General features: G+C 51.9%; 1 protein-coding gene across 1 annotated transcript in view; it reads right to left on the bottom strand.

Annotated features, from left to right (window-relative positions):
* Nucleotides 1-22,380, bottom strand: part of LOC149444096 (tripartite motif-containing protein 66-like) — a 48,849-nt gene extending 26,469 nt beyond the window's left edge. Inside the window, exons 1-7 of the mRNA XM_089654941.1 lie at nt 22,311-22,380; nt 21,858-21,987; nt 19,744-19,860; nt 17,020-17,134; nt 15,160-15,306; nt 5,625-5,742; nt 778-1,652 (exon numbers count right to left, since the gene is read on the bottom strand). Of these exons, the coding sequence (XP_089511067.1) occupies nt 778-1,652; nt 5,625-5,742; nt 15,160-15,306; nt 17,020-17,134; nt 19,744-19,860; nt 21,858-21,987; nt 22,311-22,380 (1,572 nt within the window). The remainder of the gene's footprint in view (nt 1-777; nt 1,653-5,624; nt 5,743-15,159; nt 15,307-17,019; nt 17,135-19,743; nt 19,861-21,857; nt 21,988-22,310) is intronic.
* Nucleotides 22,381-22,772: the final 392 nt, after the last annotated feature.

Below are 22,772 nucleotides of genomic sequence, written 5' to 3' on the forward strand. Positions count from 1 at the left end.
TACATTAAAAAAAGACTTTGTAGACAATTGTGCTCTTCCACCTTTGTGGTAACAGTTTGGTGAGGACCCTTGTCTGTTATAGCATGACTGTCCCCCTGTGTCCATAAAGACACAGTTTGACCAGTTTGCTGCATATTAACTTGAGTGTCCTACACAGAGCCCTGACCTGAACCCTAATGAACACCTTTTGGATGGATTGGAACACAGATGGCAAGCAAGGTTTTGGTTTTTATTGGTGCCCAACGTGAGGTCCAAGATATGAACCAGCTCTTCTGATCCAACAATAGCTGACCTCACAAATGAGCATAAATTCCCCCAGACACCTTCAAAAATCTTGTGGAAAGTCTTCTAGGAGAGTGGAGGTTGTTATAGCTGCAAAGGGTGACAACTGTATATTATTGGCCATAGGGGCAGAAGTGGCAACACCATTGCCCATGGAGGGAGAAGTGGTAATTCCATATTAACGGCCATGGGGGTGGGGGGACTCCATGTTATTGACCATGGTTTTGGAACAAGATGCCCAACAAGTTAATAGAGGTGTGATGGTCAGGTGTCCACAGACTTTTGGCTGTTCCTTTGGAATCGCTCTCTCGCTGCTCTTTGGTTATCGAGGGAATTCAGCAGCATTCTGAGGGAGCAATTCGCAAGAGGTAAGTGAACGACTCTCCTACGTGAATCTGCTGCAGAACTGCCCCTGTGACATTGGGTTGAAAAAGACAAAAATAAAATCTACAATAAATGCAAAAATAGAGCTTTAGAAGAAAAAAGTGCACTGACCGGCGCCACATCCTCCTGGCTCTGCAGAGGCACCGGAGCCGGCTGCCGCACGATGTAATTGATTTGGCCCACAATGGTTTGCTGGACATGCTGCGGCTGTTTGCTCTGGTTGATCTGTACGTTGGATGGCTGGCTCTGCAGGAGAAGCTCCAGACCTTTCTGCATCTGCTCCAGCTCAAACTGCTGGTTGATGATGTCCAGGCTGTTGTGCATGACTTGCTCGTGGGTGGCATCAGATGAGCCCAGAGCTGCCTGGGCCTGACCCTGGTTCCGCTGCTGCTGCACATGACTGACGGTGTGCACAGGGCCGAGCTGCATTTGCACGGACGGGGCCTGCAGGGTGGCAGACGTGGTCAGCGGGATGGTCGTGTGTACTTGGCTAAAATCCTGAGTTGTCACGGCACAGATAGGGGCCACGCTCTGTACGGTGGGCTGGACGGTGGCAGCTCTCTGCTGCTGATTCTCTGACCAGTAGGATGCGCTGTCCTGTTCACTGTGTGGCTGCTGGGACAACCATGGCTGGATGACCCTCAGGGGGCGGGAGAGACACTTCTGCTCCTTGGCCGCGCTATACTGTAGGGGCTGCACCGCCTGCTGCTTGATGGTGGTGGAGTGGGTGAAGTTGACGTGGTGGCTGATGGTGCTGTTGACCGGTTGACTCTTGGTGATGGACGGCAGGGTGTGGCAGTGGGCACAGCAGACTGGGGTGGGGCACTGGACGGTGGGGGTGAAGTTCTGGGTGCTACTAATGGGGGTCAGATGCGGGGTGCTGGGTTGGTGATGACCCTGATAGTACGATGACTGCAGGTCTTCCACTGGTGCATAGCTGGGGACGTCCGAGGGCGCTAAGTGCGCAGGATCAGTCAGTATACAACCTGGAGAAGAAAATGTGAGAAATGCATGAGATCGTCTACAAGGGTAACCGAATTTTACATATAATATGTCAATGGGAAGTCCAACGTAACGTAGAACTCCACCCAAAATGATATTTCTTCATTGACCTTTGCTGACCAACTGACCCTGGACATGTCCGGACACTTTCCCCCCCTTCCAGTCCGGACACTTTCACCCCCTTCCAGTCCGGACACTTTCACCCCCCTTCCAGTCCGGACACTTTCACCCCCTTCCAGTCCGGACACTTTCACCCCCCTTCCAGTCCGGACACTTTCCCCCCTTCCAGTCCGGACACTTTCACCCCCTTCCAGTCCGGACACTTTCACCCCCCTTCCAGTCCGGACACTTTCACCCCCTTCCAGTCCGGACACTTTCACCCCCTTCCAGTCCGGACGCTTCCCCCCCTTCCAGTCCGGACACTTTCCCCCCCTTCCAGTCCAGACACTTTCCCCCCCTTCCAGTCCGGACACTTTCCCCCCCTTCCAGTCCAGACGCTTTCACCCCCTTCCAGTCCGGACACTTTCACCCCCTTCCAGTCCGGACGCTTCCCCCCCTTCCAGTCCGGACACTTTCCCCCCCTTCCAGTCCGGACACTTTCCCCCCCTTCCAGTCCGGACACTTTCCCCCCCTTCCAGTCCGGACACTTTCCCCCCCTTCCAGTCCGGACACTTCCCCCCCCCTTCCAGTCCGGACACTTTCACCCCCTTCCAGTCCGGACACTTTCACCCCCCTTCCAGTCCGGACACTTTCCCCCCCTTCCAGTCCAGACGCTTTCACCCCCTTCCAGTCCAGACGCTTTCACCCCCTTCCAGTCCGGACACTTTCCCCCCTTCCAGTCCGGACACTTTCCCCCCCCTTCCAGTCCAGATAGTTTCCCCCCCTTCCAGTCCGAACACTTTCACCTTTTCGCCGTTCATAAATGACGGCCGCCATTTTGGACTCTGCGCTCTCCCTAGGAGAGCGCAGCACCATGATCTGGTGCCCACTGTGTCATCCGGACACAGTGGAACACCGATTGCTGTAAGGGACTTCTGTGTGAGGTCCCAATCATGTGATCACCAACTGGCTAATCAGTGATCACATGCAGAGTAGTAAACAAGATGTCACTTCTGACATCATTGCTTACTACGTGTGAAATCTGTGAATGATCACAGAGATCACATGGTACAGGGCCATTCACAACAGCCTTGTACCATGTGACAAGCTATGACCAATCACAGCTCTCACAGTATTTCTCAATGGCTGCAAGAATGCAGCCAGAGAGAAGGAGAATGATTGCTTTTACAGTCTTTATGGGTGTAAAAGCAATCAGTGTAAAAAAAAAAATCTTCATCGCCCCCCACAAGTAGTACAGTGTCACCATGGTGATCAGGGAGGTTGTCCTCCTGGTTAAGTCCTGAATGGAATGGAAGAGACAAGAGCTGCACTTGGGTTGTGTGCCTGCTCATGTGCAGCAAGAATGTGAACATTAGATTGGAGTTCATTGATCGCATTCAGTGTACTGACAAAATATAATACAGTTTCCATTAAAGGAATGCAAAGATGGTCCAAGTATGAGGTCCCTACCATCTGCTAGGGGGCCTAGGATAAATCCTGAAAAGTAACGTATGGGTGGAGCACCAACTGGGATGAACTGGTGAGGTGGGCGGATGGTGAGAACACTGGACTGTAAGGTGGGCGGATGGGGAGAACACTGGACTGTAAGGTGGGTGGACGGGGAGAACACTGGACTGTAAGGTGGGCGGATGGGGAGAACATTGGACTGTAAGGTGGGTGGATAGGGAGAACACTGGACTGTAAGGTGGGTGGATAGGGAGAACATTGGACTGTAAGGTGGGTGGACGGGGAGAACACTGGACTGTAAGGTGGGCGGATGGGGAGAACACTGGACTGTAAGGTTGGTGGACGGGGAGAACACTGGACTGTAAGGTGGGTGGATAGGGAGAACATTGGACTGTAAGGTGGGCGGATGGGGAGAACATTGGACTGTAAGGTGGGTGGATAGGGAGAACACTGGACTGTAAGGTGGGTGGATAGGGAGAACATTGGACTGTAAGGTTGGTGGACGGGGAGAACACTGGACTGTAAGGTTGGTGGACGGGGAGAACACTGGACTGTAAGGTGGGTGGACGGGGAGAACACTGGACTGTAAGGTGGGCGGATGGGGAGAACATTGGACTGTAAGGTGGGCGGACGGGGAGAACACTGGACTGTAAGGTGGGCGGATGGGGAGAACATTGGACTGTAAGGTGGGTGGACGGGGAGAACACTGGACTGTAAGGTTGGTGGACGGGGAGAACACTGGACTGTAAGGTTGGTGGACGGGGAGAACACTGGACTGTAAGGTTGGTGGACGGGGAGAACACTGGACTGTAAGGTTGGTGGACGGGGAGAACACTGGACTGTAAGGTGGGCGGACGGTGAGAACACTGGACTGTAAGGTGGGCGGACGGTGAGAACATTGGACTGTAAGGTGGGCGGACGGGGAGAACACTGGACTGTAAGGTGGGCGGATGGGGAGAACATTGGACTGTAAGGTGGGTGGACGGGGAGAACACTAGACTGTAAGGTGGGCAGATGGGGAGAACACTGGACTGTAAGGTGGGTGGATGGGGAGAACATTGGACTGTAAGGTGGGTGGACGGTGAGAACACTGGACTGTAAGGTGGGTGGATGGGGAGAACACTGGACTGTAAGGTGGGTGGATGGGGAGAACATTGGACTGTAAGGTGGGCGGATGGGGAGAACACTGGACTGTAAGGTGGGTGGATGGGGAGAACATTGGACTGTAAGGTGGGTGGACGGGGAGAACACTGGACTGTAAGGTTGGTGGACGGGGAGAACACTGGACTGTAAGGTGGGTGGACGGGGAGAACACTGGACTGTAAGGTTGGTGGACGGGGAGAACATTGGACTGTAAGGTGGGTGGACGGGGAGAACATTGGACTGTAAGATGGGCGGATGGGGAGAACACTGGACTGTAAGGTGGGTGGACGGGGAGAACATTGGACTGTAAGATGGGTGGACGGGGAGAACATTGGACTGTAAGGTGGGTGGACGGGGAGAACATTGGACTGTTGCTTCTTCCAACTACCAAGAGTCCCAATCTGCCAGGAAGTGTTCACTTCTACAGCAGATCCTCTACACAGAATGTTTTTGTCTGAAGACTTGGGATTAGGAAACTCCGAATGTGTTGACTGCCAACCTTTAATAAATGATGTCCATCTACCCATCCATCCACCCTACCCATCCATCCATCCACCCACCCATCCAGTGCTTCGCCCTCTTTTATACACTTGATTGCAAAAACAGGAGCAACGAATAGCATTCCTTACTGAGTGACGGGACCAAGTCAACCCTAATAATGACAACCCACCCAAAGAAGACATTGGCCTCTGCTCAGTGTCCTCCATCCCTCTCTGCCAATCCTCCCTCTGGCCTTCATTCCGTTTCCTTCACTCCACTCTGCAAATCCCTTCACCACTGGCCTCCATTCAGTGTCCTCCACCCCTCTCTGCCAATCCCTTCACTGACCTCCATTCAATCTCCTCCACTCCTCTCTTCCAATCCCTCCACTGGCCTTCAATCAATGTCCACCCCTCCTCTCTGCTAATCACTTCACTGGCTCCTGATAACCCAACAAATAAAATTCGAAATGCTAACAACAACCCACAACTCCGCCCCGAGCTACGCCACCAACCTTGTCTCAAACCATAACCCAAAATGTCCTCTTTGTCCCTCCCAAGACCTCCTGCTCTCTTGCTCCCTCATCACCTCCTCCTATGCTGACCTCCAGGACCTCTCCCATCCTCTGGAACTCCCTACCCCAATCTGTCTGACTATGCCTTTGTAATGTAGCATGCTGCAAAAACTGCTGGCGCTATATAAATCCTGTATAATATTAACCACAATAATCATGATAATAATAATAATAATGATGACGACAATAATACCCAAATTAGATATATTTTTGGTCCAGACGGACGGCTCCCAGCTGAATTTCATCTTCAGGGGGCGTCCGGAATCCCCTCCACAGCTGGTCTCCAGAAGTCGCTGCATTTGAAACACAATCTGTTGGGAAAATGTCACCTTCAGGAAAAACGTTCTGAGTTTACCGTTTTTTCCACTTTTAGCCTCCAAACAGGAACAGCGCCAACGTCATATTTCATACAAAAACATAACACAAAAAAATGATCTCTACCTATTCCTACTTATCTATGTGATGTGAAGGAGGTGCCTGGAGAGCCGCGGTTACCATAACTGACCCTATGTGGACTGTGCTGGCAGGTCTCATTATCAGTTGTAAACTAGGTGGCCACACTGTCTGCCCCAGGGACAGACTGACCATTCAGGATCTCGGGCACTGCCCGAGGGCCTGGGGTCAGTAGGGGGCCCCATGAGATGCCCCTGGTACCTTTCATAGGCTTTTTTGGGTGTGGTTTGATTGTGGGCGAGGACACAAACAAGGGCCCCATGATTTCCTATTGCCCAGGGGCCCCATGAGTTATCAGTCTGCCCCTGGTCTGCCCTAATAAAGGGTTAAAGGCCTCTCAATGCTTTGGTTCTGCTGTTAGAAACAACGGGGGGGAGTCCCATACACCCAACCTGATAGGCCACCCCCCACAAAAAAAAAACAACAGTTTACTATGTTTCATTTAAGAATGAACACAGTGGGTGATCGGTTCCGGTCAGGAAAGTAAGGGGCTGGTAAATGTCACACCGGACCCTTCCCCCACTCTCCATCCTGAAGGATCCTATTGTGTGCTTGCAGCTGCAGGGAAGCAGAGGAGGGAAGGCGGCAGAACTGCAGCAACACAGGGGGGTCTGGGCAGCAGGGGGACACATATGGTGTACAGGGATGGTCATGGGAGGGGGGTAATTAATGGAACCGATCCCCTATTGGAGAGGAGAAGAAGCCAGCTTTCAGCCATACAGGGGATCGGTTCCAGTAATTACCCCCCCACCGTGCTGATCACCCTCCATGTGCACATTCGATTCACCTAGCTGCCTGGGCCCCCTGCTGGCCTCAGCATCTGGTCACAAATGGCCACAGATTTCCACAGGAAAAACCTTCCCAGAAGAGAAGAGGATGTTATAGCTGCAAAGCTATTGAGCACCTTTGGGAGGCATTGGAACATGAATTGCGAGACGGTCTTTTTCTTTTTTTTGGTGTCCAACATGGGGCCCAAGGTGTGAGCCAACTCTTCTCATCCATCCTCAGTGCCTGACCTCAAAAACGGCCACAAATTCCCACTGATACTCTCCGAAACCTCCATACTGACCACCTTTGGGATGAATTGGAACACGCATTGCCAGCCAGGTCTTTTTTTTGGCACCCAACGTGGACTCCAAAGTGTGAGTCAACTCTTCTCATCCAACATCAGCACCCACCCTCACATATGGCTACTATTTCCCACAGATACACTGCAAAACCTCCATATTGACCACCTTTGGGATGAATTAGAACATGGATTGTGAGCCAGACATCTTTTTTGGGGCCCAAGGAGTGAGCCAACTCTTCTCATCCAACATCAGTTCCTGACCTCACAAATGGCCACAACTTCCCAGACACCCCAAAACATCACTACTGGACAACTTTGGCATGAATTGGAACATGGATTGCTAACCAGGTCTTCTTCTTACAAGGACATATCCAAACCCAAGGCTCCACTTCAGACGTGTTCCTTTCATCTCACATGGACAGCCCAGGTGCTGGCTACCACAGCCCATCTCCACTCTCAGTCAAAACTATAAAAAATGTAAGCCACGCTCCAAAACTTCATTGGAGTGTGGCTCAGGTGGTCAGTATGGAGATGTCCCACTGGGAATTTGTAGCAATTTGTGAGGTCAGGTACTGATGTTGGATTAGAAGACCTGGCTCACACCTTGGGCCCGACGTTGGGCGCCAAAAAAAAAAGAAAAGACCTGAGTATAAAAATAGTAAGCTCCTCCCCAAAACTTAGTTCTTCTTTCTCTGTTTAATAGTTGTCAATACATTGACTTCTCCACCCGAAACCAACCTTCCTTGAGGTGCTCCACCACTGCTGGCTTGCTCACAAGGATAGGGGAAGCTCCCCAATCTTTGAGTGCAAGCCAGTCATGGTGAAATGTGTCAAGGAAGGTTGGTTTCAGGTGGAGAAGTCAATGTATTGACAACTATTAAACACAGAAAGAAGAACTAAGTTTTTCAGTGCGGCTTACTATTTTCATACTCAGGTCTTTTTTTTTTTTTTTTTGGTGCCCAACATGAGGCCCAAGTTATGAGCCAGGTGTTCTAATCCAACTTTAGCACCTGACCTCACAAATTGCTACAGCCCAGCCCAGGTGCTGGCTACCTCAGCCCATCTCCACTCTCAGTCAAAACAATAAAAAAAGTAGCCACACTACAAAACTTAGCTCTTCTTTCTGTGTTTAAGAGCTGACAATTCATTGATGCGTCCACCTGAAACCAACCTTCCTTGATGTGTTCCACCACTGCTGGCTTGCTCACAAGGATAGGGAAGGTCTTGGAGTGTGGCTTACTATTTTTGTACGCAGGCCTTTTTTTGGCGCCCAACGTGGGGCCCAAGTTGTGAGCCAGGTCTTCTTATCCAACATCAGTACTTGACCTCACAAATGACTACAAATTCCCACAGAAACAATCTAAAACTTCCATACTGACCACTTTTGGTATGAATTGGAACACGTATTTGAAACCAGGTCTCTTTTTTGGATCCCAACCTGGGACCCAGATGAATTGGAACAAGGATTGCTATCCAGGTCTTTTTTGTGGCACTCAACGTGAGGCCCCAGTTGTAAGCCAGGTCTTCTCATCCAGTACCTAACTTCAAAAATGGCTCCAAATTTCCACAGACACACTCTAAAACGTTCATACTGGCCACCTTTGGTATGAATTGTAACACGTATTTCAAACCAGGACTCTTTTTTGGATCCCAAACGGGGGCCCAAGGTGTGAGCCAACTTTTCTCACTCAACATTAGTACCGACCCTCACAAATGGCCACAGTTGCCCATTGGCACTGCAAAACATCCCTACTGAACACCTTTCGGATGAATTATAACAAGGCCTTTTTCTTGGCGCACAACGTAAGGCCCCAAGTGTGAGCCAGGTCTTCTCATCCAGTACCTAACCTCAAAAATGGCTCCAAATTCCCACAGACACATTCTAAAACTTCCATACTGACCACCTTTGGTATGAATTGGTACACATATTTCAAACCAGGTCTCTTTTTTGGCGCCCAACTTGGGGCTCAAGGTGTGGGCCAACTTTTCTCATTCAACATCAGTACCGACCCTTGCAAATGGCCACAGTTGCCCACTGATACTGCAAAACCTCCCTACTGACCACCTTTCAGATGGATTGGAACAAGGCCTTTCTTTTTGGCGCCCAACATGAGGCCCCAAGTGTGAGCCAGGTCTTCTTTTTGGCGTCCAACGTGAGGCCCCAAGTGTGAGTTTTCCTTAAGACCTCAGGTAAGAATCATTACCTGAGCTCACAATTGGCGATAAATTCCCACATAGACATCCCAAAACCTCCCTACTGACCACCTTTGGGATGAATTGGAACACGCATTGCCAGCTAGTTCTTTTTTTTGGCACCCAACGTGAGGCCCCAGTTGTGAGCCAGGTCTTCTCATCCAACTTCAGTACCTAACCTCAAAAATGGCTCCAAATTCCCCCAGACACACTCTAAAACTTCCATACTGACCACCTTTGGTATGAATTGGAACATATATTTCAAACCAGGTCTCTTTTTTGGAGCCCAACTTGGGGCCCAAGATGTGGGCCAAATTTCTCATTCAACATCAGTACTGACCCTCGCAAATGGCCACAGTTGCCCACTGATACTGCAAAACATCCCTACTGAACACCTTTCGGATGGATTGGAACAAGGCCTTTTTTTTGGGCGCCCAACGGGAGGCCCCAAGTGTGAGCCAGGTCTTCTTTATGGCGCCCAACGTGAGGCCCCAAGTGTGAGCCAGGTCCTCTTTTTGGCATCAAACTTGAGGCCCCAAGTGTGAGCCAGGTCTTCTTTTTGGCGTCCAACATGAGGCCCCTAGTGTGAGTCAGGTCTCCTTTTTGGCGTCCAACATGAGGCCCCAAGTGTGAGCTAAGTCTTCTTTATGGCATCCAACATGAGGCCCTAAGTGTGCGCCAGGTCTTCTTTTTGGCATCCAACGTGAGGCCCCAAGTGTGTGCCAAGTCTTCTTTTTGGTGTCCAACATGAGGCCCCAAGTGTGAGCTAAATCTTCTTTATGACATCCAACGTGAGGCCCCAAGTGTGATCTAAGTCTTCTTTATGGCATCCAACGTGAGGCCCCAAGTGTGATCTAAGTCTTCTTTATGGCATCCAACGTGAGGCCCCAAGTGTGATCTAAGTCTTCTTTATGGCATCCAACGTGAAGCCCCAAGTGTGAGCCAGGTCTTCTTTTTGGCGTCCAATGTGAGGCCCCAAGTGTGAGCCACGTCTTCTTTTTGGCGTCCAATGTGAGGCCCCAAGTGTGAGCCAGGTCTTCTTTTTGGCGTCCAACGTGAGGCCCCAAGTGTGAGCCAGGTCTTCTTTTTGGCGTCCAACGTGAGGCCCCAAGTGTGAGCCACGTCTTCTTTTTGGCGTCCAACGTGAGGCCCCAAGTGTGAGCCAGGTCTTCTTTTTGGGGTCCAACGTGAGGCCCCAAGTGTGAGCCAGGTCTTCTTTTTGGCATCCAACGTGAGGCCCCAAGTGTGAGCCACGTCTTCTTTTTGGCGTCCAATGTGAGGCCCCAAGTGTGAGCCAGGTCTTCTTTTTGGTGTCCAATGTGAGGCCCCAAGTGTGAGCCAGGTCTTCTTTTTGGGGTCCAACGTGAGGCCCCAAGTGTGAGCCAGGTCTTCTTTTTGGCATCCAACGTGAGGCCCCAAGTGTGAGCCACGTCTTCTTTTTGGCATCCAACGTGAGGCCCCAAGTGTGAGCCAGGTCTTCTTTTTGGCGTCCAACGTGAGGCCCCAAGTGTGAGCCAGGTCTTCTTTTTGGGGTCCAACGTGAGGCCCCAAGTGTGAGCCAGGTCTTCTTTTTGGCATCCAACGTGAGGCCCCAAGTGTGAGCCACGTCTTCTTATTGGCATCCAACGTGAGGCCCCAAGTGTGAGCCAGGTCTTCTTTTTGGCATCCAACGTGAGGCCCCAAGTGTGAGCCAGGTCTTCTTTTTGGCATCCAACGTGAGGCCCCAAGTGTGAGCCACGTCTTCTTTTTGGCATCCAACGTGAGGCCCCAAGTGTGAGCCACGTCTTCTTTTTGGCATCCAACGTGAGGCCCCAAGTGTGAGCCACGTCTTCTTTTTGGCATCCAACGTGAGGCCCCAAGTGTGAGTCATGTCTTCTTTTTGGCATCCAACGTGAGGCCCCAAGTGTGAGCCACGTCTTCTTTTTGGCATCCAACGTGAGGCCCCAAGTGTGAGCCACGTCTTCTTTTTGGCATCCAACGTGAGGCCCCAAGTGTGAGCCACGTCTTCTTTATGGCATCCAACGTGAGGCCCCATGTGTGATCTAAGTCTTCTTTTTGGCATCCAACGTGAGGCCCCAAGTGTGAGCCACGTCTTCTTTATGGAATCCAACGTGAGGCCCCAATTTTGAGCCACGTCTTCTTTTTGGCATCCAACGTGAGGCCCCAAGTGTGAGCCAGGTCTTCTTTTTGGCATCCAACGTGAGGCCCCAAGTGTGAGCCACGTCTTCTTTTTGGCATCCAATGTGAGGCCCCAAGTGTGAGCCAGGTCTTCTTTTTGGCGTCCAATGTGAGGCCCCAATTTTGAGCCACGTCTTCTTTTTGGCATCCAATGTGAGGCCCCAATTTTGAGCCACGTCTTCTTTTTGGCATCCAACGTGAGGCCCCAAGTGTGAGCCACGTCTTCTTTTTGGCGTCCAACGTGAGGCCCCAAGTGTGAGCCACGTCTTCTTTTTGGCGTCCAATGTGAGGCCCCAAGTGTGAGCCGCGTCTTCTTTTTGGCGTCCAACGTGAAGCCCCAAGTGTGAGCCACATCTTCTTTTTGGCATCCAACGTGAGGCCCCAAGTGTGCGCCAAGTCTTCTTTTTGGCGTCCAACATGAGGCCCCAAGTGTGAGCTAAATCTTCTTTATGGCATCCAATGTGAGGCCCCATGTGTGATCTAAGTCTTCTTTTTGGCATCCAACGTGAGGCCCCAAGTGTGCGCCAGGTCTTCTTTATGGAATCCAACGTGAGGCCCCAATTTTGAGCCACGTCTTCTTTTTGGCATCCAACGTGAGGCCCCAAGTGTGAGCCAGGTCTTCTTTTTGGGGTCCAACGTGAGGCCCCAAGTGTGAGCCAGGTCTTCTTTTTGGCATCCAACGTGAGGCCCCAAGTGTGATCTAAGTCTTCTTTATGGCATCCAACGTGAGGCCCCAAGTGTGATCTAAGTCTTCTTTATGGCATCCAACGTGAAGCCCCAAGTGTGAGCCAGGTCTTCTTTTTGGCATCCAACGTGAGGCCCCAAGTGTGAGCCAGGTCTTCTTTTTGGCGTCCAACGTGAGGCCCCAAGTGTGAGCCAGGTCCTCTTTTTGGGGTCCAACGTGAGGCCCCAAGTGTGAGCCAGGTCTTCTTTTTGGGGTCCAACGTGAGGCCCCAAGTGTGAGCCAGGTCTTCTTTTTGGCATCCAACGTGAGGCCCCAAGTGTGAGCCAGGTCTTCTTTTTGGCATCCAACGTGAGGCCCCAAGTGTGAGCCACGTCTTCTTTTTGGCATCCAATGTGAGGCCCCAAGTGTGAGCCAGGTCTTCTTTTTGGCGTCCAATGTGAGGCCCCAATTTTGAGCCACGTCTTCTTTTTGGCATCCAACGTGAGGCCCCAATTTTGAGCCACGTCTTCTTTTTGGCATCCAACGTGAGGCCCCAAGTGTGAGCCAGGTCTTCTTTTTGGCGTCCAACGTGAGGCCCCAAGTGTGAGCCACGTCTTCTTTTTGGCGTCCAATGTGAGGCCCCAAGTGTGAGCCGCGTCTTCTTTTTGGCGTCCAACGTGAAGCCCCAAGTGTGAGCCACATCTTCTTTTTGGCATCCAACGTGAGGCCCCAAGTGTGAGCCAGGTCTTCTTTTTGGCGTCCAACGTGAGGCCCCAAGTGTGCGCCAAGTCTTCTTTTTGGCGTCCAACATGAGGCCCCAAGTGTGAGCTAAATCTTCTTTATGGCATCCAATGTGAGGCCCCATGTGTGAGCCACGTCTTCTTTTTAGCATCCAACGTGAGGCCCCAAGTGTGAGTCATGTCTTCTTTTTGGCATCCAACGTGAGGCCCCAAGTGTGAGCCACGTCTTCTTTTTGGCATCCAACGTGAGGCCCCAAGTGTGAGCCACGTCTTCTTTTTGGCATCCAACGTGAGGCCCCAAGTGTGAGCCACGTCTTCTTTATGGCATCCAACGTGAGGCCCCATGTGTGATCTAAGTCTTCTTTTTGGCATCCAACGTGAGGCCCCAAGTGTGAGCCACGTCTTCTTTATGGAATCCAACGTGAGGCCCCAATTTTGAGCCACGTCTTCTTTTTGGCATCCAACGTGAGGCCCCAAGTGTGAGCCAGGTCTTCTTTTTGGCATCCAACGTGAGGCCCCAAGTGTGAGCCACGTCTTCTTTTTGGCATCCAATGTGAGGCCCCAAGTGTGAGCCAGGTCTTCTTTTTGGCGTCCAATGTGAGGCCCCAATTTTGAGCCACGTCTTCTTTTTGGCATCCAATGTGAGGCCCCAATTTTGAGCCACGTCTTCTTTTTGGCATCCAACGTGAGGCCCCAAGTGTGAGCCACGTCTTCTTTTTGGCGTCCAACGTGAGGCCCCAAGTGTGAGCCACGTCTTCTTTTTGGCGTCCAATGTGAGGCCCCAAGTGTGAGCCGCGTCTTCTTTTTGGCGTCCAACGTGAAGCCCCAAGTGTGAGCCACATCTTCTTTTTGGCATCCAACGTGAGGCCCCAAGTGTGCGCCAAGTCTTCTTTTTGGCGTCCAACATGAGGCCCCAAGTGTGAGCTAAATCTTCTTTATGGCATCCAATGTGAGGCCCCATGTGTGATCTAAGTCTTCTTTTTGGCATCCAACGTGAGGCCCCAAGTGTGCGCCAGGTCTTCTTTATGGAATCCAACGTGAGGCCCCAATTTTGAGCCACGTCTTCTTTTTGGCATCCAACGTGAGGCCCCAAGTGTGAGCCAGGTCTTCTTTTTGGGGTCCAACGTGAGGCCCCAAGTGTGAGCCAGGTCTTCTTTTTGGCATCCAACGTGAGGCCCCAAGTGTGATCTAAGTCTTCTTTATGGCATCCAACGTGAGGCCCCAAGTGTGATCTAAGTCTTCTTTATGGCATCCAACGTGAAGCCCCAAGTGTGAGCCAGGTCTTCTTTTTGGCATCCAACGTGAGGCCCCAAGTGTGAGCCAGGTCTTCTTTTTGGCGTCCAACGTGAGGCCCCAAGTGTGAGCCAGGTCCTCTTTTTGGGGTCCAACGTGAGGCCCCAAGTGTGAGCCAGGTCTTCTTTTTGGGGTCCAACGTGAGGCCCCAAGTGTGAGCCAGGTCTTCTTTTTGGCATCCAACGTGAGGCCCCAAGTGTGAGCCAGGTCTTCTTTTTGGCATCCAACGTGAGGCCCCAAGTGTGAGCCACGTCTTCTTTTTGGCATCCAATGTGAGGCCCCAAGTGTGAGCCAGGTCTTCTTTTTGGCGTCCAATGTGAGGCCCCAATTTTGAGCCACGTCTTCTTTTTGGCATCCAACGTGAGGCCCCAATTTTGAGCCACGTCTTCTTTTTGGCATCCAACGTGAGGCCCCAAGTGTGAGCCAGGTCTTCTTTTTGGCGTCCAACGTGAGGCCCCAAGTGTGAGCCACGTCTTCTTTTTGGCGTCCAATGTGAGGCCCCAAGTGTGAGCCGCGTCTTCTTTTTGGCGTCCAACGTGAAGCCCCAAGTGTGAGCCACATCTTCTTTTTGGCATCCAACGTGAGGCCCCAAGTGTGAGCCAGGTCTTCTTTTTGGCGTCCAACGTGAGGCCCCAAGTGTGCGCCAAGTCTTCTTTTTGGCGTCCAACATGAGGCCCCAAGTGTGAGCTAAATCTTCTTTATGGCATCCAATGTGAGGCCCCATGTGTGAGCCACGTCTTCTTTTTAGCATCCAACGTGAGGCCCCAAGTGTGAGCCAGGTCTTCTTTATGGCATCCAACGTGAGGCCCCAAGTGTGAGCCACGTCTTCTTTTTGGCATCCAACGTGAGGCCCCAAGTGTGAGCCACGTCTTCTTTTTGGCGTCCAACATGAGGCCCCAAGTGTGAGCTAAATCTTCTTTATGGCATCCAACGTGAGGCCCCAAGTGTGAGCCACGTCTTCCTTAAGACCTCAGGTGAGCATCATTACCTGAGCTCACAATTGGCCATAGATTCCTACAGACACGCCCCAAAACCTCCCTACTGACCACCTATGAACTGGTGGATGTTGCGGCCGGTCTTCTCCTCCATGACTCCGTGGCTGATGTGTGTCATGTGGTGCTCGGTGGATCATACGTACCAGCTCCTTGCTGAACAGGAAGGGGACGCTGTTCTTGCTGTACATGGCCCAGTTGATGAAGTTCTGGACGTGCTCCAGCTGGCGGTTCAGAACCAGAACCGACTGCAAATGCTGCTCAAACTTCTGCTGCTTCTCACTGGTGATTTTCTGTGTTGGGAAGAGAAAAGGATCATGTGACGCACTGTAGGGGGGAGGGGAATCAAACCTCTATAGGGCACCTCTATAAGGCAGAGCAAGGGACCGCTGGAGGGGCCCCCGGGGGCCACATGGAAGAGAGAAAAAGGGAATCTTTGAAAACAGAAATTTTACGTTTGGACTGACACGGCTTCCCCTGATGTCACTGCACACTGTGAGCTTCTCACCATGTGTACTACAAGCTGCAGCCAGTCAGACAGAGCTCCTCCTCATTGCTGGCTGGAGGACATCCAGCATCATCTAGCACCTTCCTCCCCAGCCTGACTGTCCCATCCCCCCCCATCATTCATCAGAGCCTACCTCATTTCCTGGCTGGCGGACGTCCAGCATCATCTACCCCTTGCCTCCCCAGTCTACCTGTCCCTGGCCCCGCCCCTTTAATACATTAGAGCCCGCCTCATTTCCTGGCTGGAGGACATCCAGTATCATCTAGCGCTTTCCTCCCATCATTCATCAGAGCCCGCCTCATTTCCTGGCTGGAGGACATCCAGTATCATCTAGCGCTTTCCTCCCCAGCCTGACTGTCCTTGGCCCCTCCCCCCATCATTCATCAGAGCCCGCCTCATTTCCTGGTTGGAGGACGTCCAGCATCATCTACCCCTTTCCTCCCCAGCCTGACTGTCCCCGGCCCCGCCTCTTTCATTCATTAGAGATCTACCTTATTTCCTGGTTGGAGGACGTCCAGCTTCATCTAGCACTTTCCTCCCCCCTGCTTGACTGTCCCTGACCCCCCCCCCCCAATCATTCATCCGAGCCCGCCTAATTTCCTACCTGGAGGACGTCCAGCATCATCTACCACTTGCCTCCCCAGTCTACTTGTCTCTGGCCTTGCCCCTGTCATTCATTAGAGCCCGCCTCATTTCCGGGCTGCAGGACCTCCAGCATCATCTAGCTCTTTCTTCTCCAGCCCGACTGTCCCTGACCCCGCCCCCTTCTTTCATCAGAGCCTGCCACATTTCCTGGCTGGAACACATCTGCCATCATCTAGCACTCTCCTCCCCAGCCTGACTGTCCCTGGCCACGCCCCTTTCATTGATTGGATTACAGCTCTTTCAACCATGGAGGCTCACTGTCACTTGTTGGCGTTACCTAGGGGGGCGGGTTGGGTCTGCATGCAAATGAAGCCTGCTAAGGAACACCCACTCCTCCAGACTGACTCCACCCATCAAGGCATTTTCATATTTGCATAACTCCTCCCACTGCTTGCATCAGGACTGAGGGTTCTTGAGAGGAGTACTGAGGCCGGGGCTGGGAAGCTATATGCAGCCCACTGCCAGCCCCTCCCACCAGCCATGATCTGCCTGCATTGCATAGAGAAGCACAGAGACCCCGGGATGACATCACAGAGTCTAAAATTAGGTCTGTAATGAAAATGGAAAGACTCTATTGATGGGCTGTCGTCACTTCATTCACAATAGGGTGCAAGTAAGCACCACGCCACGGCCCATGGAGGTGATATAAGACGGGAAAACTGACCGGAAACAGAGACTGACCGGAAACTGACCGGAAACTGGCCTACTCTACAGAGACAGCTCCGCCTACTCCGCTGAGACGGCTCCGCCTACTCCGCGGAGACGGCTCCGCCTACTCCACAGAGGCGGCTCCGCCTACTCCACCAGCCCTGCGCTTCTGTCCTCCCAACCCCAGGGCGGCGCTCCTGCTCACCTCCAGCTGCTCCAGCAGGGAGTTCATCCTCTTGCTCAGCTCGTTAATAATCACCATCTTGGTCATTTTGATTTGGTTCTCCACCTTCCGGTGCATGTGTTTGATTTCATACAACCTGAGAGACACAAGAGGACAGCGGTCACAACACGGCGCCGGAATCTGCGCAACCCGCGTTCTTCCACTCAGCGCTTCGCAGCGATCCCGGCATCGGTTATGTTATCTATGGTGCGTTATCACGAATGTCAGATATTTATTACTTCTCCCTGAGATCACAGGACTCCGACTACCAATACTTTCATCCGCTTTCCTCTCCGGGAGGGCGGCACCATCTCTGTTCAGGCATCATCCAGGGTCACCATCTACCTCCTGGACCGAGATGCCGGCTCAGAGATGAAACAATCCTGTCAATCCTGGTGCCTGTGCCGTTCTTGGCTGACAAATGTCTGACACAGATCAGCCCCTGCTGCAATCCCTCACCTTGCAGCCTGCTACAAAGCTACAATGTTCAGTCTGATCACTGGGGGAGGGGAGACTGAGGAAATGACTCCTCCTCCTTTTACAAAGTTACAATGTACAGTCTGATCACTGGGGGAGGGGAGACTGAGGAAATGCTTCCTCCTCCTTCTACAAAGTTACAATGTACAGTCTGATCACTGGGGGAGGGGAGACTGAGGAAATGACTCCTCCTCCTTCTACAAAGTTACAATGTACAGTCTGATCACTGGGGGAGGGGAGACTGAGGAAATGACTCCTCCTCCTTCTACAAAGTTACAATGTACAGTCTGATCACTGGGGGAGGGGAGACTGAGGAAACGCCTCCTCCTCCTCCTACAAAGTTACACTGTACAGTCTGATCACTGGGGGAGGGGAGACTGAGGAAACGACTCCTCCTCCTTCTACAAAGTTACAATGTACAGTCTGATCACTGGGGGAGGGGAGACTGAGGAAACGCCTCCTCCTCCTTCTACAAAGTTACAATGTACAGTCTGATCACTGGGGGAGGGGAGACTGAGGAAATGACTCCTCCTCCTTCTACAAAGTTACAATGTACAGTCTGATCACTGGGGGAGGGGAGACTGAGGAAACGCCTCCTCCTCCTCCTACAAAGTTACACTGTACAGTCTGATCACTGGGGGAGGGGAGACTGAGGAAATGACTCCTCCTCCTTTTACAAAGTTACAATGTACAGTCTGATCACTGGGGGAGGGGAGACTGAGGAAATGACTCCTCCTCCTTCTACAAAGTTACAATGTACAGTCTGATCACTGGGGGAGGGGAGACTGAGGAAATGACTCCTCCTCCTTCTACAAAGGTACAATGTACAGTGTGATCACTGGGGGAGGGGAGACTGAGGAAATGACTCCTCCTCCTTCTACAAAGTTACAATGTACAGTCTGATCACTGGGGGAGGGGTAACACTGGACCCGCTCCACGAAAAGGTAAGTTGTAAAGCAAGCCGACGATCCCCGCAGGATGGATGGGATCTGTGTATCAGTCGGATCCGTTACGCTCAATCTGCAGATCCGATCCATCCTGCGGGGATCGTCGGAGGGGTGACCCCACGTGTTATCGCTCTGGGTGACACCAACCCTGGGCCCCCCCGTGCTGAGGGCCCCCCCGGAGGATCAGCGGGGATTCCTGGGCACTCTCAGGGCCACACTGGAATGTGTTCTATAGACCTTTATATGTTTTTGTTATTACAGATCATTATACGGCCAGCAATGGACGCCGTACTATTCCCCCTCCTCCTCCCTGAGGCTCCGTTCACACTGGTGCATTTTTTTTAGTGCTTTTTTTAGAAACACCCTACAGTCCGCTTACCATGGTTTCCTATGGAACACGTTCACATTTCTGCTTTTTTGAATCGTTGCGTTTTTGGAAAGGGGCGGGGACTTTTTTAAAAACAAAATGCGGACTTTTTGCTACAATAGAGTTCCATGGAGAAGCTGCTGAAATGCCGGGTGGTGCGGTTTTGCCGCGTTTTGCATTTTTATTCTGCGCAGCAACAAAAAAAATTCTACTTTAACAACAACAAAAAAAAGGGTTGAAGAAAACGCAAAACGTGTCAAAAACGCAAAGTGAACTGCGAAAAGCGCTGCAAAACGGACAAAAAGCAAACGGCATAGATTGGAACGGAGCTGAATTTTGGTTTGACAGCACAGTGGCTCAGTGGTTAGCACTTCCACCTGGCAGCACTCGGGTCGTCGGTTCAAATCTCAACCATGGCACCACCTGCCTGGAGTTTGCATGTTCTCCCTGTGCCTGCGTGGGTTTCCTCCCACACTCCAAAGCAGGGGCGGACTGACCATTTGGAAACTCGAGCACTGCCCGAGGGCCCGGGGTCAGTAGGGGGCCCCATGAGATACCCCTGGTACCTTTTTCATGATCCCCTATTGCCTGGGGGCCCCATGAGTTGTCAGTCCACCCCTGATCCAAACACATGCTGGTAGGTGAATTGGCTCCTGTCTAAATTGTCCCTAGTATGTGTATGTATGAATGTGAGTTGGGATCTTAGATTGTACGCTCCTCGGGGGCGGGGACTGATGTGAATGTACAATATATATGTAAAGCGCGGAGTACTTTGACGGCGCTCTATAAGTACCTGAAATAAATAAAGACCCCGTCGATTCCGCTCGCCCCCTGCTGGAGGGAAGTATAAAATGTTTTGTTTCGCTTTCATTTTATGGGGTCTTTTAAAGCCACCCACATAGGGTTGTCGCTCACCGGTCCTCTATCTGCTTCCCGGCTGCTTGGACAACGATCTTCTTCTCCTCCACTTGCGTGATGACGTTTTCCAGCAGAACCCGCTGATTCTGCAGCGCCTCCTCCAGCCTCCGGAACCTGAGAGGACAACACATGAAACATGTCACTGCGGAGCCTGGGCGCGTCTAACAGAAGCGGCGCACAGAGCAGTGAGGCGGATCTAAGGGGCCACAACCCTAAAGTAGCCAATCGGAGCGCAGCATTCTACACAGAGAAATCGACTCACAAAGATTTCATGCAATGATAAAAATAACTGTCATTCAGTAATCCAGCTCTCCCATTCCTCCAGGGACTCTGTAACCCCTGTGCACACCAGTGACCCCATTGTCTCCAGTGACTCCAATGCTCAAAATCCTCCCTTGACTCTATAGCCCCCCAAGTGACCCCATTGTCTCCAGTGCTCAAGTTCCTCTTGTGACTCTATGGCCCCTCCAGTGACCCCATTGTTTCCAGTGCTCAAGTTCCTCCAATGACCCCATTGTCTTCAGTGCTCAAGTTCCTCCTGTGACTCTATGGCCCCGCCAGTGACCCCATTGTCTCCGGTGCTCAAGTTCCTCCAGTGACCCCATTGTCTCCAGTGCTCAAGTTCCTCTTTTGACTCTATGGCCCCTCCAGTGACCCCATTGTCTCCAGTGCTCAAGTTCCTCCCATGACTCTATGGCCCCTCCAGTGACCCCATTGTCTCCAGTGCTCAAGTTCCTCCCATGACTCTATGGCCCCTCCAGTGACCCCATTGTTTCCAGTGCTCAAGTTCCTCCAATGACCCCATTGTCTTCAGTGCTCAAGTTCCTCCCATGACTCTATGGCCCCTCCAGTGACCCCATTTTCTTCAGTGTTCAAGTTCCTCCCTTGACTCTATGGCCCCTCCAGTGACCCCATTGTCTCCGGTGCTCAAGTTCCTCCCATGACTCTATGGCCCCTCCAGTGACCCCATTGTCTTCAGTGCTCAAGTTCCTCCCGTGACTCTATGGCCCCTCCAGTGACCCCATTGTCTCCAGTGCTCAAGTTCCTCCCATGACTCTATGGCCCCTCCAGTGACCCCATTGTCTTCAGTGCTCAAGTTCCTCCTGTGACTCTATGGCCCCTCCAGTGACCCCATTGTCTTCAGTAATCCAGCACTCCCATTCCTCCAGGGATTCTGTAACCCTTGTGCACACCAGTGACCCCATTGTCTCCGGTGCTCAAGTTCCTCCAGTGACCCCATTGTCTCCAGTGCTCAAGTTCCTCCCATGACTCTATGGCCCCTCCAGTGACCCCATTGTCTCCAGTGCTCAAGTTCCTCCCATGAATCTATGGCCCCTCCAGTGACCCCATTTTCTTCAGTGCTCAAGTTCCTCCCTTGACTCTATGGCCCCTCCAGGAACCCTATTGTCTCCGGTGCTCAAGTTCCTCCCATGACTCTATGGCCCCTCCAGTGACCCCATTGTCTCCGGTGCTCAAGTTCCTCCCATGACTCTATGGCCCCTCCAGTGACCCCATTGTCTCCAGTGCTCAAGTTCCTCCCATGACTCTATGGCCCCTCCAGTGACCCCATTTTCTTCAGTGCTCAAGTTCCTCCCATGACTCTATGGCCCCTCCAGTGACCCCATTGTCTCCGGTGCTCAAGTTCCTCCCGTGACTCTATGGCCCCTCCAGTAACCCCATTGTCTCCAGTGCTCAAGTTCCTCCCATGACTCTATGGCCCCTCCAGTGACCCCATTGTCTTCAGTGCTCAAGTTCCTCCTGTGACTCTATGGCCCCTCCAGGAACCCCATTGTCTCCAGTGCTCACGTTCCTCCAGTGACCACATTGTCTCCAGTGCTCCTGTGCCTCCAGTGACTGTCTCTCCTTGCCCACCTGTGTCATCCAGTGACCCCAGAGCATCTTTCATCACCCGTGACCCCAGAGCATCGTGTGACTTCCTGGGACTCCAGGGCCTCCTGACCGCAGAGCATCCTATGACCCCAATGCGTCCTGAGCGGCTCTGTGACCCCGGTGTCTCCAAGCAACCTCAGGTACACCTCTGTATCTCCTGAACTGCCTGTCCCTGTGAGTGCGGACCCCGGTCCATGACAGCGCCCCCCCGGCTCTCCCACCTGTGATCCTTGTGCTCCAGGACGAGGCAGTGGCGGCAGATCAGACAGTCGCACATCTCGCAGAATAACTTCAGCGACTCCTGAGTGTGCAGGGGGCAGTACAAGGAGTTCCCGGAGCCGGCGTCCGTCCCTGCGGAGAGCAAACACAAAACTTCAAACTCTTCACCATTCTGAAAAAAAGAGATCGCAGTCTAAAGATGACATCACCAGTCACACCGCTGCGATTTGTGCGCAATTTCAGGTGCGATTTCTGAAGACTTTATTGCGACTTGCGAAGATTTTCAACGATTTCTTGCGATTTGCAGTGCGATTTCCATTCTATTCTATGTCTGTGAAATCGCAACAAAACTGCAGAAAAAGTCACGCAAGAAATAATTTCGAAATCTCGCCGCAGCAAATCGCACGTGTTAAGACATTCACATTCATTCGATGCGATTTCAATTCCCAAATCACACCGGTGTGACCAGGAGCTAAGTCCTCGGTCACACTGGATGCGAATTGGCATGCGATTTGCAAATTCCATGCTACGACACACCCCATTGTCTGCCATTAGAGCGGCCATATTGGGGCGGTTCTGACTTGGTTGGAGCCGCATCGATTTCTACTTTTGGTGCGATTTGCATAGAGATCTGTGTCACACGTGTTGCAAATGGCACCTGAAATCCGCATCTCACCTGACTTTAGAATCGTGCGACTTCACTGTAAGTCGCACGATTTCAAAGTCGGGTTTGGTGTGACCGGGGGGGTGAGACGGTTATTTTTTCGCATCTTGGCGATCCTTGAAATACACTATGCTAGAGAAAGCTCCTCCCTTCATTCCAACCAATCAGGTCCTACATTGTATTAAAGGAAAGAGAAACACAGAATATGATTGGCTGCTCTCAGTTAAAGGGACAGTTTTCCTTCCTCCATCTT

This window comes from Staurois parvus, unplaced genomic scaffold (genome assembly GCF_062004578.1).
Source record: "Staurois parvus isolate SC_StPar_1 unplaced genomic scaffold, SC_StPar_1.0 ptg000815l, whole genome shotgun sequence".
Lineage (NCBI taxonomy): Eukaryota > Metazoa > Chordata > Amphibia > Anura > Ranidae > Staurois > Staurois parvus.